We start from the raw sequence: 13629 nt of genomic DNA, 5'->3' as shown, positions 1-13629 counted from the left end.
ACCACATCAATAGGCTCAAGTCTCACAAGCTTGTGTTCTCAATTCAATACATGCTTCACAAGGTATGAAATTCAAGCAAGTTTCAAAAATTCTCTTTCAATCAATTGGGTTAATGCCCTATATTTAAACTTCTTGAAAAATCTCAATGTTTGACTAAGCGTTGTTGTGATTGAAAAGTTCAAAAATTTTCTTAGTTCACCCTTTCCTTTTTCACTTAGAACCAATATATTATGCAAAAAGGGTGACTAAATATTTGCAATCCAAAGTATAATTTCTAATCACAACTACAAACTAAAAAACAAAGATAAACAAAATGTATAAAGAAGAATCCACCTAAAAGTACGGAATCTATCATCCAAAATATCTAAAAATATCCAAAAGCATCAAAATATCTAAAATCCAAAATAAGCAATAAAAGTATCCAAAGCAAACTAGAAATGCATCAAAATATATACAAAGATGTGCAAAATGAGATAACTAGGCCGAAAAGTTCACCGGTTCCCAAATAATGCTAGGCCTCTTGTGCACCCACACACCCCAGGGAATAGTAACTTCCTTGTCGTCGTCATCTGGAGGTGGTGGTGTCACGTCATCGTCCTCCCACGGGACATCAGCTAGCTCAGCTAAGCTAGTAACCAGTGTCGGAAACGGTAACAAGCCGCGAATATGAGCTCTCCACATGCTATGCCTAATCAGTCGGGGGAAATATACTTCCTTCCCCTCCATGACGCACCCAATCAAGACTAGCATATCCATCGGAATCTCTGAAAAGTGAGTGGTAGGGAAGACATAGTGGGCAAATATTTGTTGCCAAGTCCTAGCCTCCCTAGTCAGATGTGCAAATAGCATGCCCTTGGGCTTTGTGTTGCTCGAATCCATTACCCAAGAAGCATCTGGTGTAGCAATCACGCGCCGAAGTGCCTCATAGTCGAAAGTCATGGAGAGGAGAGCTACCTCTGCCTACTGGTAGGCACAAGTCTCAGGAGTACCAACTCTGCAGAGCAGTGCATCCCTCAAGGCATCCTCAGTGATCATAATCTCTCTACCCCTCAAGAATACTGAATCCAAGCCTGGTCGAAAGAAATTGCAGTAAAATTCCTTAACCCACGAGATGTTAATCCGTCCCAAATCCCTATCGACGAAATCCAAGCCTAGCTCAGAAATACGGGCGTTTATGGCACGCCTCACATCATTGGGAAGATTCAGCTTCTTCTCAATATTCAGATTCTTCTTTGCATAACGGGAAAGGCGTAGCTCGCAGTAGAGATTTGGAAATTTGGTTGGAGCAGTGGACGGGAGTAACTGATTTTCTTTCTCCTCCTCATTCAGCGGATTCCTCGCATAGTTAGCAGATGGTGGGGATGTAGAGGTCTTGGAGCGCTTCCTTTTCTTGGAAGCAGAGGCTATAGCTTTTCCTCTATCCGACATCCTGAAAAATATGATAGAATATATAAAACATTTAGCATGTAACAAAGAAGGCATGTTCAGGATACAATTATCAAAGAGCAATCATGATGTTGCACTGAATATGTAAAAGTGAACAAGTAAACATAAGTGAATGAACCAAGACTGTAATCTTCATTAAAGGCAATATCTCATATTCAAAAGGCAATAATATCATCATATTTTTGAAAGAATTGTTAAAGAGGGTTAAAGGTGAGTGGAAGTAGAACGGTTAAAGAAATTAGTAAGTTAGAAAAGTGGATTAGCGATATGATGATATATAGGCTCAATTGAACGAGAAGTTGCGGTTCCTGTTCACAATGATTGTGCAAATCCGGGAAGTCAAAAAGGAAACAGAAATTTGCCCAAAACTGAAATAGAGATCAAAATGAAACTAATTTCCTTGAAAATCGGGCAGCATTCCGGCTTAAAATTGGACGTTCCCGGATAGCAAAATAGCACAATTAGCACAAAAAATAACATCAATCACGCACAGCAGCAAACAGATATTATTTGGCGACACATATTGCATGGAATATCAACCCAAAACCAACATACTGTACCCAAGGAAGCAAGCAGCAGATATGCACATACGAAGCAATTATCAGGCCTAGAATCCTCTATCCAGCCCTAGCTACCTAACAGCAATTATATCTATCTAACCTAACATACAAAATTTGAATTCCAACTAACTAACATTAAGCTAACAGTAATCAAAATTTTAACAGAAGTTCCAGCAGGAACCTGGGAGCAGAGTGAAGATGGGAAGTGGAAGTAGGGCAGGGGGGTATGGAAGCAGAGACAGAAACTGGCAGAGCGCCACCGCGGTTGGTGGCGGTTACGGCGGTGAGTGGCAGATGGTTGGCGGGGTAGAGGGCAGAGTGAAGGTAGAGCAGGCGAGCTGAGAGATGGAGAGAGTGAAGAAGAAAGTGTTGATGGAGAAAGAGAGAGGGGTTGCCGGTGATTGGCGCCGGCGGTGATGGGCGGTATCGGCGGTGAGCACAGAAGCAGAGAGGAACAGAGACAGAGAGGAGGTCAGAGGAGTAAGAGAGAAGGGGGGAAAGAAGAGGGGAAGGGCGAGGCTATGGCAGCGGCGGCGACGAAGACGGAGCGCTCGTCGGAGGACAGCCGGTCAGGAGAAGAAGAAGGTGAAGAATGGTGGGAGAGGGGAAAATGGAACGTTAGAGGAAGAGAGAGTTGGGGTGCGCGAATGCGCTAGGGCTCGCGTCTCTGGGGTAAGTGAAAATTCGAATCCGCGCGTGCGCGCGCCGTGCGCGTTCGCGTGAATGGAAGGAATGAAAGAATGGCGCGGAAGCGCCAGATGCGCAGGCGCGTATGTGAAGGAATCGGGATGGGCGCGGGCGCGCAAGGTGCGCAGCAGCGGGGATGCGCTGGGCTGGAGGCTTAAAAGAGGCCCAGAGTTGGCATAACTCTCGGGTCCTTTGGCCCTGGGTGATGCTAATACGCATCGACGCGCACGCGCACTGCGCGCGTTCGCGTGGGCTGTTTGATCTTATTGGATGGGTGCGGAGGCGTGAAGTACGCCAACGCGTGAACAGCGAGGGGTGCGGACGCGTACAGCGTGCGTTCGCGCGAGTTGAGTTGAGATGGGGGCTTAAAGTTGGCCCAGATCCAGCGCAACTCTCTGGATATTGGCCCAGAAGTTCTTGCAGCGGGTCGACGCGTACGCGGCAGATGCGCGTACGCGTGCGTTTCCTTATAGCTGTATGGACGTGCACGCACGTAGTGCGCGTCAGCGTGGAAAGAATTGGGCTTGGGGCATAACGCCGGCCTAAGAGAGGCCCAACTCTCTGGAAAATGGGTGATGAGGCGTCCGCTCAGGGGCGCGTGCGCGTGTGGTGTGCGCACGCGTCCTTCCCACCCTTCTTCTCTCCTTTTTTTTTTTTTTCAGAAAAAAAAATTTGCTGGGTGCTCCCCTTAGTGTTCACAACTCTTATTCACTCAACCATCATACAATTCACAAAAATGCAATTTTTGATATTATTCATCTACTACTAAACACAACATGCATGTGACTACCCATCCGTTAGTTGAGTTTCATGGTTTTGTCGGATGAGCGGTTGACATAAAGGTGATTGACACATAGAATTCTCTTTACTCCACCAATGCTTCCTCCTAGATCCGTATAAAGTAGTCCTTGCCCCAACATCATCCCTATACCTTGAGGCCTTGACCTTGATAAGCTTAACACCTATTTTCCAACCACTACACAACTCGTTTTTACTTTTAATTCCACAAAGAGTTCTAAGTTGACCATCATTTTCAAGCAAACCATATTCAAGTGAGAGATTAAAGCTCAGGGATAGAGATTTGACCCACTTAATTGTTGTATTGGATGGTAATTTGGGGAGAGAGGCTTCCCCACACTTAGACCATGCAAGGTCCACTTTCTTGTGCTCCTCTTTAGTTGTTTCCACCTCTTCACAATTCTCTTCACTTTCAACCTCATCCTCTTTGTTACGTGGCTCGGTGTTATCTTCAAGCACTTCATCTTGTTTAGTGAGAGGCGATTCAATTTTGGATAGAAATTCATTGATGAACGAGGTCATCTCTTGATCAACCTCTTCATATTCTTCAATTTCAATATACACCATGTCCTTCTCATCTTCCTTGGGAGGTTGTGCATACTCTTCTATCATTTCAACTCCATGTCCAACGGGTGAAGATTCCATTGTAAAGAGCAATTCATCTATGATTGAATCCATTTCTTGATAAACCTCTTCCAAGTCTCCAACGATGATATGTCTTGGAGATTGCGCACCCTCCTCAACATCAATATCAAGCTTCGTGGAAGAGTTCTTCATGATGCTACATTCCCATGGACTTTCAACATCTCTGAGATCTTCAACCACTTCTCCCCTTTCTTCAATGATCATAGGCTTCTCCAATTGTTCCAACACAAAATTTGTCTCCTCCTTTTCCACCGAAATTTCCAATTTCTCCTTCATGCTTTGCTCTTCTTTTGACTTTTCACATGTGGTCACGGAAGTACCTTGAGTATTCAAGCATTGGTGGGCTAAAGTGTGCACCACCTTGGTCAAATTGGTCACAAATTCAAGTGTATCCCGCTTCATGGCTTCATGTCTTTGAAGTAACAAAGTGAGAGAATCGTCTATTGGGGCTTGTGGTGGGTAGGAAGGTTCGTTGTTTTGGAGAGGGAGTTCATAATAGGAAGGTGGTTCTTGTTGGTAAGGTTGTGGGGATTGTGTGTATTGAGGTGGTTCTTGGTAGTGATCTTGATATGGTTGTGGTGATTCTAGAGGTTCTTGCTCATAATGGCCATAAAAATATGGTATGGATGATTGGTTATATGATGGGTAGGGATCATAGGAAGGTGCTTGGTATGGGAAGGCTTGTGAGAATGGTTGAGGTTCATGTTGAGGGTGAGAGTCGTAGGCATATGGTGGCGGTGCTTGGAAGTCACAAGGTGGTTCACCATAGCCATTGGATTGGTATGCATCATAGAATGGCTCTTCTTCATAGTGCATTGGTGGAGGTTGTTGCCATGAAGATTGATCATAAGCATGTGGCTCCTCCCACCTTTGATTGTTCCATCCTTGATACATCTCTTCATTGAAGTTCTCATCACCTACAACATGTTGATGACCAAACTCATAGCCAAGGTGAGAATTCATGATAGCAAGAAGAAAATGAAAACAAAATCAAATAAGAAGCAAGAAAATTAAATCCTAAAACTAGCAAGAGCTAACAAAAGCAAACATATTCACACTATTCACATATATACAATAACCAATAACATAACACCATTGCCCATCCCCGGCAACGGCGCCATTTTGATGAAGGGATTTTTCACGATTTAGAATTTCACAAATGAATTCTCGTTGCAAGTATAGTTTCTAAACCAATCACTAATCCTTTCATACAAAAAGTTGTTTGTCACTAGTATCAAACCGTCAAATTGGGGTTTGTCAGTGACCGCCCTCGTTATGAGCGCTGGGAGTGAGTTCAGCGGCAGTTACCAGTAACCGCTGGTATAACCGCCGCTAAATATGCATTTCGCGGCATGAGTAAAAAAACCGCCGCAAAATTTGAATTCTACAATTTTTTTTCTTGGTTACCAGCAGTTTTAAAACCGCCACCAATCAATTAAGTTTTTGCAAGTTTGAATGAATTTCGCGGCTATGTTACAACCGCCGCAGTTAAGGACTGGTTTGTGTAAATCTTTGATGACAAGTCATCCTAGCCCATTTTAGCTAATCTTTTTCTTTAGTTTTCATTAGAATTATGCACTTTCTTGAGCTACAAGCAAGCTAATTGAGTAGATTTTCATGTTTCCCTTGATTGGGAGAATTTTCATAAAGGAGCTTTCCTTTTAGAACTTTCAATATAGTTTTCGGAGAGCTTTTGAACTTGAGTGAACTTTAATTTCTTGTTTCCATTGCTTTTAATTTCATTTTACTTTTGTCTTGGATCTTGGATTGGAGAATTGAAGAAATTCTGTTTCAATCTCAATCTTGGATCTCTCTGTTTCCTTTACTGTTAATTGAATTAGCATTTCCGTTTCTGTTACTTGATCTTCATCTCTTTTCTTTGCAATTTACAATTTCCTTGCTATTGTTCTTGTTGGATCTAGGAAGGCATTGAGATCTAGACTTGGTTTTCTAGTCTCTGGGTCCTGAGATCTGAATTTCTCATTTCTATTTCCTGTTTATTGCTTTTTCTCTTCATTTACTTTACTATTTCAAGATCCGGTTCAATCCCAATTCCCTTGCCCTCTTCTGTTTGATGCAATTTAGTTTTTCCTTGTTTAAATTCTGCAAATCCATTCCCCAATTCCCTTTACATTTCAAGCAATTTATATTCCTTGCACTTTAAGATTCCGCAATTTATATTTCTTGCACTTTAAGTTTCTGCCATTTAATTTCTTGTTCTTTAAGTTTCAACAATTTATTTCTTGTTCTCTTTACTTCAATGCAATTTACATTCTGCAAGTCACACAATCATCAACCAAATCTTGATTCGCTTGACTAAATCAACCACTAAACTAAAATTGCTCAATCCTTCAATCCCTGTGGGATCGACCTCACTCCCGTGAGTTTTTATTACTTGATACGACCCGGTACACTTGCCGGTTGGATTGTGATGTTTAGTGAGAGATTCGTTTCTCACCAAAATATCTCATCAATCTTTACAAGCGGTTTCGAACCGCCGCAATCCCTGATACAGCTGTCCTATTTTTTTAGTTTTTTGGCGTTTTAGAACCACCGCCAAGTTCAGAAAAAAATATAAAAAAAAAGAGACGCAAAATTTGGGTTTTTATTTATGAAATCACATAAAATTTAAAAATAATATCATCAAGTTTTGTTCCTTGGATTTCTAATAATTTTAGGAGTGATTGTAATCACGTATAGAATCTAAACTTGTGACAAAACCAGAAAAATATCCGCAAACCACAATGTATTTATCAAAAAATCAACAAAATAGATCTCTTACTAAGAGTTGCATAGTCTACTTAAAAAAAAGTATGCATCAATCCAAAATAATTTCAATCCTAAAGTACTATTTTCTACTATATCATTCCATTGAACACATCCCTGCAGCAATCTCTGGTGGCAGCTCCTCACCCTGCCGTTGAAAAAGATAAATCAAAGCACTCTCCATTACCTTTATCCTTTTCTTGTCTGCTGCTGCTTCATCTTTCATCGTCTTCCTTTTCAACTTCTCGGCTTCCAGTTCTGTCTGTAGTTCATTTAGCTTCCTTTGCGTCTCCTCTACTTGTACTCTGTTTACTGACGGTTGCAAATTTGTACCAAAGAGTTGACTAGGAGTCGGTCCAAAACCCACTTCACGCACTCTACCCAGTTTTTCTCTTCCAAAAACCTGAGCAATGGAATCATTTTGGGACAACACTCTAGATGACTCCATCATGTTGCTCAATCTCCAAAAGTCTTTCCTACAGATATAAAATAACAATATGGATCCGATTCAAGAACATTCAACTTAATTAAAACTTAAACTGAGTTTATATTTGAGGCACACGATAAGCATAAGCATGCATAGGGATATACATCTGAAGTGAGAGTAGAGAATACTTTTGAATGGATTGGATTCCAGTTCTGTTACAAAATCAATTTGAGCAACCACAAGACACCCAAGTACGCTATAGTTTTCATCATGAAGGACTCTCTGGATTCAAAGACTTATACTGTTCTTCCTCTATTACTAAACTTGGATTCCAAACTTCTACTGTTCTCTCTCTATTACTAAACTTAATACCTATTACACGCTCTCTGAATATCGCTCATTTAAGTAAATGTATAAATACATAAATAAATAAATAAAATGGGCAAAGAAATAATTCAATACTAGTATTCTAGTAATTTTGACTAATTTCTCCTAATCATGTATTACATATATATTTTGAAACAAATAATTAGAGCTGTTAAAACATCATTATTCATAAAGCAATTAACAAAATTTCTGCCCAAATAAAGAACCTTTTTGGTTATACAGATATTTTGTAAATTAATTGAATCCTTCACATGTAACAACTTCATATCATAGTATAAGCGTTGGAACCAAAAACTTATTTGTAGACATTGAATGAAAAGAAATCCACAACTTATTTTCAGCTCAGCACACAAGGAATGGGCAACTAAAAAGCAGCAATGAACTATGGATGCATTATATATCATAATTTTGATGACTAATCATATTAGGTTGTACTTACACCAATTTCTCTTACCTCATCATTAATATAAGAGCCATCCCTTCTTTTGTGAACCTTGATCCATAACTCCCCTCTTTCGACTATCCTTCCTTCTTGTTCTGACTGAAATAAAAAGTTTAATCCATCATCGAAATCGACAAATCAGGGAGAATGTAGACACAGAGATAGTCCAAGGATTGAATTATGTAGAGCAGTACAAAACCGTAGAGTGAATAAAAAGGTACACTACCTCTTCTTCCCTCCGCCGAGCCAGGCTTTTCGAACCGCCAGTGTGGGTATACAACTATTTTGATCGATTTATCGCATTCTTCCTACACTTCTCCTATTGGTCCATCAGAGATAAATAGGGATTAGAAACTGTTTTAAAAAAGACACAATGCAAAGGTGATTGTACTATATTATACCAATATAAATACTATTTTTACCTTCGTCTCAGGTTTGGCGCGATAATCAAGGTACCATCTCCAGTGATCTCGATCAATTTCCGGCGGACGGTTCTCAATATTTTCTTCAGTTGACAATGTTGGCTCGTAGTAATCATCATACAACCTCAGCCGCATATCTTTCCAAGACTTCCCCATACTTTTCAAAATATTTTTTTATAATTCCGTCACTATCTTCATCAAACTCAAAGATTTGCTGCATAAATGACACGATTTGTTAAAAATATTTGCAAGAATACTCCCTGGTCAAGGAGCAAGTCAAAGGTAGCCATCCATTACAAAAACATCTTTTAGCAATAAAGAATAAATCGAAGAAGCTGTACCAACTGATGTGAACCCAAAATGGAGTAAAAGATGTCTATTGACTCAAATATAATACTGATTAAAAAAAACGCACAAAGGATTGAAAATTGTATAATGTCATTAACAGCAATCCATGAGCCAACAAATTAAAAAGAGAAAATGCCAACTCATATCTTAAGAGTACACAGAAGTTTGTGAATAAAATCGGTGCATTCATGAACACTTTATATACAAGCACATTGTGTTATATTTAAGTTATTTTTAATTTAAGAATAAAATACTATTCCTAAAATAATCAATTCTAATCATGAATAAGCATATGTAACTTAGATCGGATATAAACTCTTACCTTGACACATTTGAAATAAACTTTGTCTTTAGTGGTAACATGACGCCAACTTTCCTTACAGATAGAAAATTTACCGTAGTCAGATCCAAGCATACCAAGAACGCCACTCAACAGGCCAGCTTCGTCTCCAACTGGCTGCTTTTCATTGTTGAACCTAAGCATGATCCTTCTACCATTGGGCCTTTCCATAGCCTCCCTCACACTCAATTTAGCTGGCTTGATTGTGCCATCGGAATCTACAAGCCATTTATAAACCTTTATATATGTCTCCGTTGTAGACCGTTTGTACGAAGAAAATTAAATAACACATACTCTAGCGTAAATTGAAGAGGGTAAATCTAATAGAAAGTTACCGATGGTCTTAACCGTCCAATACTCTGTGGTCTTCCATCCTTTGCGACTCTGAGCTCTAGAAGCAACAGAGCGGTCGTCAACTTCTTGATCAATAGAATCCACTTCATGAGCATTGGTGTCCAAGTGTACGTGTCCTGACTTCGAGTTCTGACTGCTATAAGTGCGTGTCTGTAGAGCAAGCCTTGGTTCACTGCGCGGTGGACGGAACGGGCGTACGGTTGTATGGACACTACCACAGCTTGCTTGGGGAATTTCAGAGTCATCTTGGTAGAGAGCCGAAGTTGGAGACGGAGCCGGAGCCAGTGCCTTTTAAGACTACTGGCATGCTGGTCCTGATTTAGCCTTTTTTGTAAACCGGCCTTTCCTAGCCATCTTAAATTCATAATAACATGATGCAGGCAAAAAATCAACAGATTAACTCCAGCAACATATAATGCGGGTAAATTTTGTTTATGTATGCTAGAACCCAAAAAATTAACTTGTATACAATGCGAGGAGTTACTCAGCACAAGACATGGTTATAAGCTAAAAATACTCTACTTGTTCTTTATAAATCAGATTCATCATTACAAAAGCAAATCATGAACCTTAAGGCCAAAAACAAGTTATAACACCAAATAAAACCAAAATAAACAAATGAAGTAACGAGTTCACAGGGGGGAAGTTACAACACATAACACGCCTACTGTGCTAACTAAGTAACTATGTATATACCATGATATGAATATAGCAAATGCACATGGAAGGATCACAGCTGTTGGTGCTTCGTGAGTGCTGTTTCTCTTTATGTAATAATGAAGAACCTTGTTTTAGCATTTTTTCTTATGAAGTTATGATAATTTCATTACTATAAGAAATTAAGTTCAGTTAGTTTAATAATTAGTTCATTAATTTATCTAAAAAAATGTTAGAATTCAATTTTTATTTTCTGTATATAATAATTGGTTAATAACAAAATTTCAAACTATATCTGTGTGTGCTTAATCCCCCAAATCCCTACCCTTCATCCTTTCTTTCCAATTATATTAAACTCCCAATCATACACTAAGAGAATATTGACACAGTAAGGAAAAGCCATCTCAATATCAACACACAGATGGAATAATGATATGAAGAACTCCTAAACACTAGCACTACTCATGAAAACATCAGCAATATAAAAGGGGTTAAGATTTAAAATACACTCATGAGAATCATATTCATTCAATGCCCTCCAGAACACCTACTGCAATCACATTAGAACATCACAAATGTTATTGAAAGAAATAGGGGTGGTTACCAGAACAGAGAGGGCGGGCCTAACAGCAATCCCAAACCCACGACTACCAAAAGATAGAGAGAGCGACGTGACCGGCAGATTTTGGAAGCTGAAAATCAAGGATACAGATGAGCAGTTCTCCTCGGCGACAACAAAGACAGGCCAAATTAGTGAGCTAGGGCTGCGTGGGTTATAAAGTGTTTAAGGAGTGAGGAGAAGAGGTGGGGCGCAGCAGCTGGGGATTTTGAAATTAAGTTACAACAGATCTAAAATTTGTTTCTCTGAGTAACTATTGCCGAAATAGAAAGAAATTGAGACGCGGGAATGATTATAGTGGGAGGAAACTGAAATATTAAAAATTGAATAGAATATAAATTTATTACTGATTCTTTAGTTTTGAAAAAAGAACAAGAACAAGAACAAGAACAAGAACAAGAACAAGAATAATAATAATAATAATCATCATCATCATCATCATCATCATCATCATCATCATCATCATCATCATCATCATCAGTGGCAGATCCAAAAATCTTATAAAGAGGGGATCGAAAACATAAAATTAAAAGTATCATATTAAACTTCAAAGTTAAAAAAAAAGTATTACTTTTTTTAATATTATTTTAAACTAAAATTAATTTTAAAAAAAGATTTCAACAAGGCCTTTAAGAACTTCGTCAAACATGGCAAACAAATAAATTTAAATTAGACTCTTGCCTTTCATCTGTTGATAATTTATGTTAGATGCTTGCAATTTTTATTATTAAGCGCAAATTCTGTTGATTTCATGATCTATTTATTGTCCAGGTTCTTGATCCAAATTTCTTCCCATTCTATTGTCCATTTCATGGTAAAGCTGGTTCTTATTCTATTGTTTTGCAAAGAATTTGCCATTCTGTCTATTTGCTCATACTCTAGCATTTGTAGCATTCAACAGGGTTGTATATTCTATGCGAAATAGAGCAGGAATCATAGCAAAATAGGTCACTGATTGTCCCAAAAAATTTATATTAATCCGCATCTTGAAATAGTCAAGATAAAAAATTGTAAAAATAGGTAAAACATAGGACCAAGGGCATTCAATGCAGCATACTAACAATCCTTAAAAGCAATATAAAGAGTTATAAAGTCACGACAACTTCAACACACAAGTCTTGGGCATCCTATAAATCCAAAACCAAATTATTCAATTATACTATTGCAATATCTTCAAGGGTTTAGGTATCGTGTCGCCCACATAGCTAGGTGCCACGCATTCTTCTTATCAGGAGACATTCCACTATATGGATATTCATTCTCGTCCGGCATTTTATTGAGGTTATATGACAGCATCGAGGCCTTTTGTCCAGCAGAATCAGCCTCTTCAGAGCTTTCAGATGAGACAACGGCCTCTTTCTCCACTGAATCCAGTACCACCTCCCCCGTTTCTTCGGATGCCTTCTGAATCTGGGATCGAGATAACCCTGACAGGTACATCATAGCCAAATATAGGCGCATAATATTAGGAATTAGTGTATGAACATAATTATTCTAATTCAACAACCAAGAAGTTGATAATCTTACGTTCCCATAGTCGTTCAAGTCCATGTTCTATGAGTTTGAATTCCTCTCGTGCTGCAATATCCAGTTCAACAACAAGAATATTTTCATAGCGTACCTGCACAACACACCACCCAAATAATGTAGAAACACTTTTTGTAAAAACCTGGGACAATGCAATCCCTTACAATATATGATATATATAATTATTCACATCATTCCGAACCTAAAAATTAGAATACTGGTGACTCGTCAGTTTATTACTAGAATTTTTTTCAATAGCAAACAGATTAGATGACAAAAAAGATATGGCATCAAAGAAAGAGTACACAAGTAACAGCAGCAAAATTTGGAATCTTTGGGGTCGATCCTACTCAAGTCAGAATTAAAAAATTTGCCTCATGCACACAGTTCAGTTTACGAAGTAAAATTAAAAGATATACCACCTTCAGCAATATCCGTTGATATATATATTTGTATAAAGAAGCAAAAGTTAATCGCATGCATTCGAGCCCTTATAGAAGACTCAACAATTTGTACTTTATAAGAGAAATTACTATTAAATAGGATAAGGATAATAAGCTTAAGTAATCCCAGAATTCAGCTTTATAACAGGGTTGAGAATTTCCCATTATATATATATAACAGTTTTCATCATGACATTATCTTCAGGTAGTTTCAGAATTTCCTTTAATTTATTACACCTGCATAGATTAGGAAAGGTTTTTGGGTGCAGTTTGACAATTTCTTAAGAAGAAAGACTTAAGAGAATATAATATCATAACCATCTAGCTAAACATAGCTTCTACTGTAACATGGCATTTTGAAACCACAAAAGGGTCAATATTATATGCTTGAGTACGACAAAAGGGTCTATATTATATGCTATTATCTTTCTTCTAGTCCACATATCTCATCAAGTTTATCTTGCTATACAAATTACAATTAAACTCCCCAGCCTCAATAGTGATTCGGCTTAATGCACAAAATTTAATTATAATCTTAGAAAGCAAATAATATGGTTTAGATATCTAGATAGAGAACTAATATATACGTTAGATAAATAGCAAGGAAAAACACCACTATTTTACCTTCACATCGTCAAGTATTTTCTGTGACTCCCACGTTTCCGTACTTGTTATAAACTCAAACCCAAATTTGGCCCGATAATTTCGGTCCCAATGAAGAAATTCCTAGCATTTAAACATAACCAAGTAAATATGGGTTT

The 13629-nt window shown here is 38.5% G+C and overlaps 1 protein-coding gene across 1 annotated transcript; it reads right to left on the bottom strand.

Annotated features, from left to right (window-relative positions):
• On the bottom strand, positions 7000-8736 carry LOC110266840. Its single transcript, XM_021111874.1, has 4 exons — positions 8581-8736; positions 8171-8257; positions 7702-7715; positions 7000-7378 (listed from the first exon to the last, which is right to left on the bottom strand). Exons 1-4 carry the CDS (start codon positions 8734-8736, stop codon positions 7000-7002), a joined length of 636 nt encoding a protein of 211 aa, XP_020967533.1.

The sequence above is a fragment of the Arachis ipaensis genome, chromosome B09, assembly GCF_000816755.2.
Source record: "Arachis ipaensis cultivar K30076 chromosome B09, Araip1.1, whole genome shotgun sequence".
Classification (NCBI taxonomy): Eukaryota; Viridiplantae; Streptophyta; class Magnoliopsida; order Fabales; family Fabaceae; genus Arachis; species Arachis ipaensis.
This window is presented reverse-complemented; position numbering and strand designations above follow the sequence as displayed.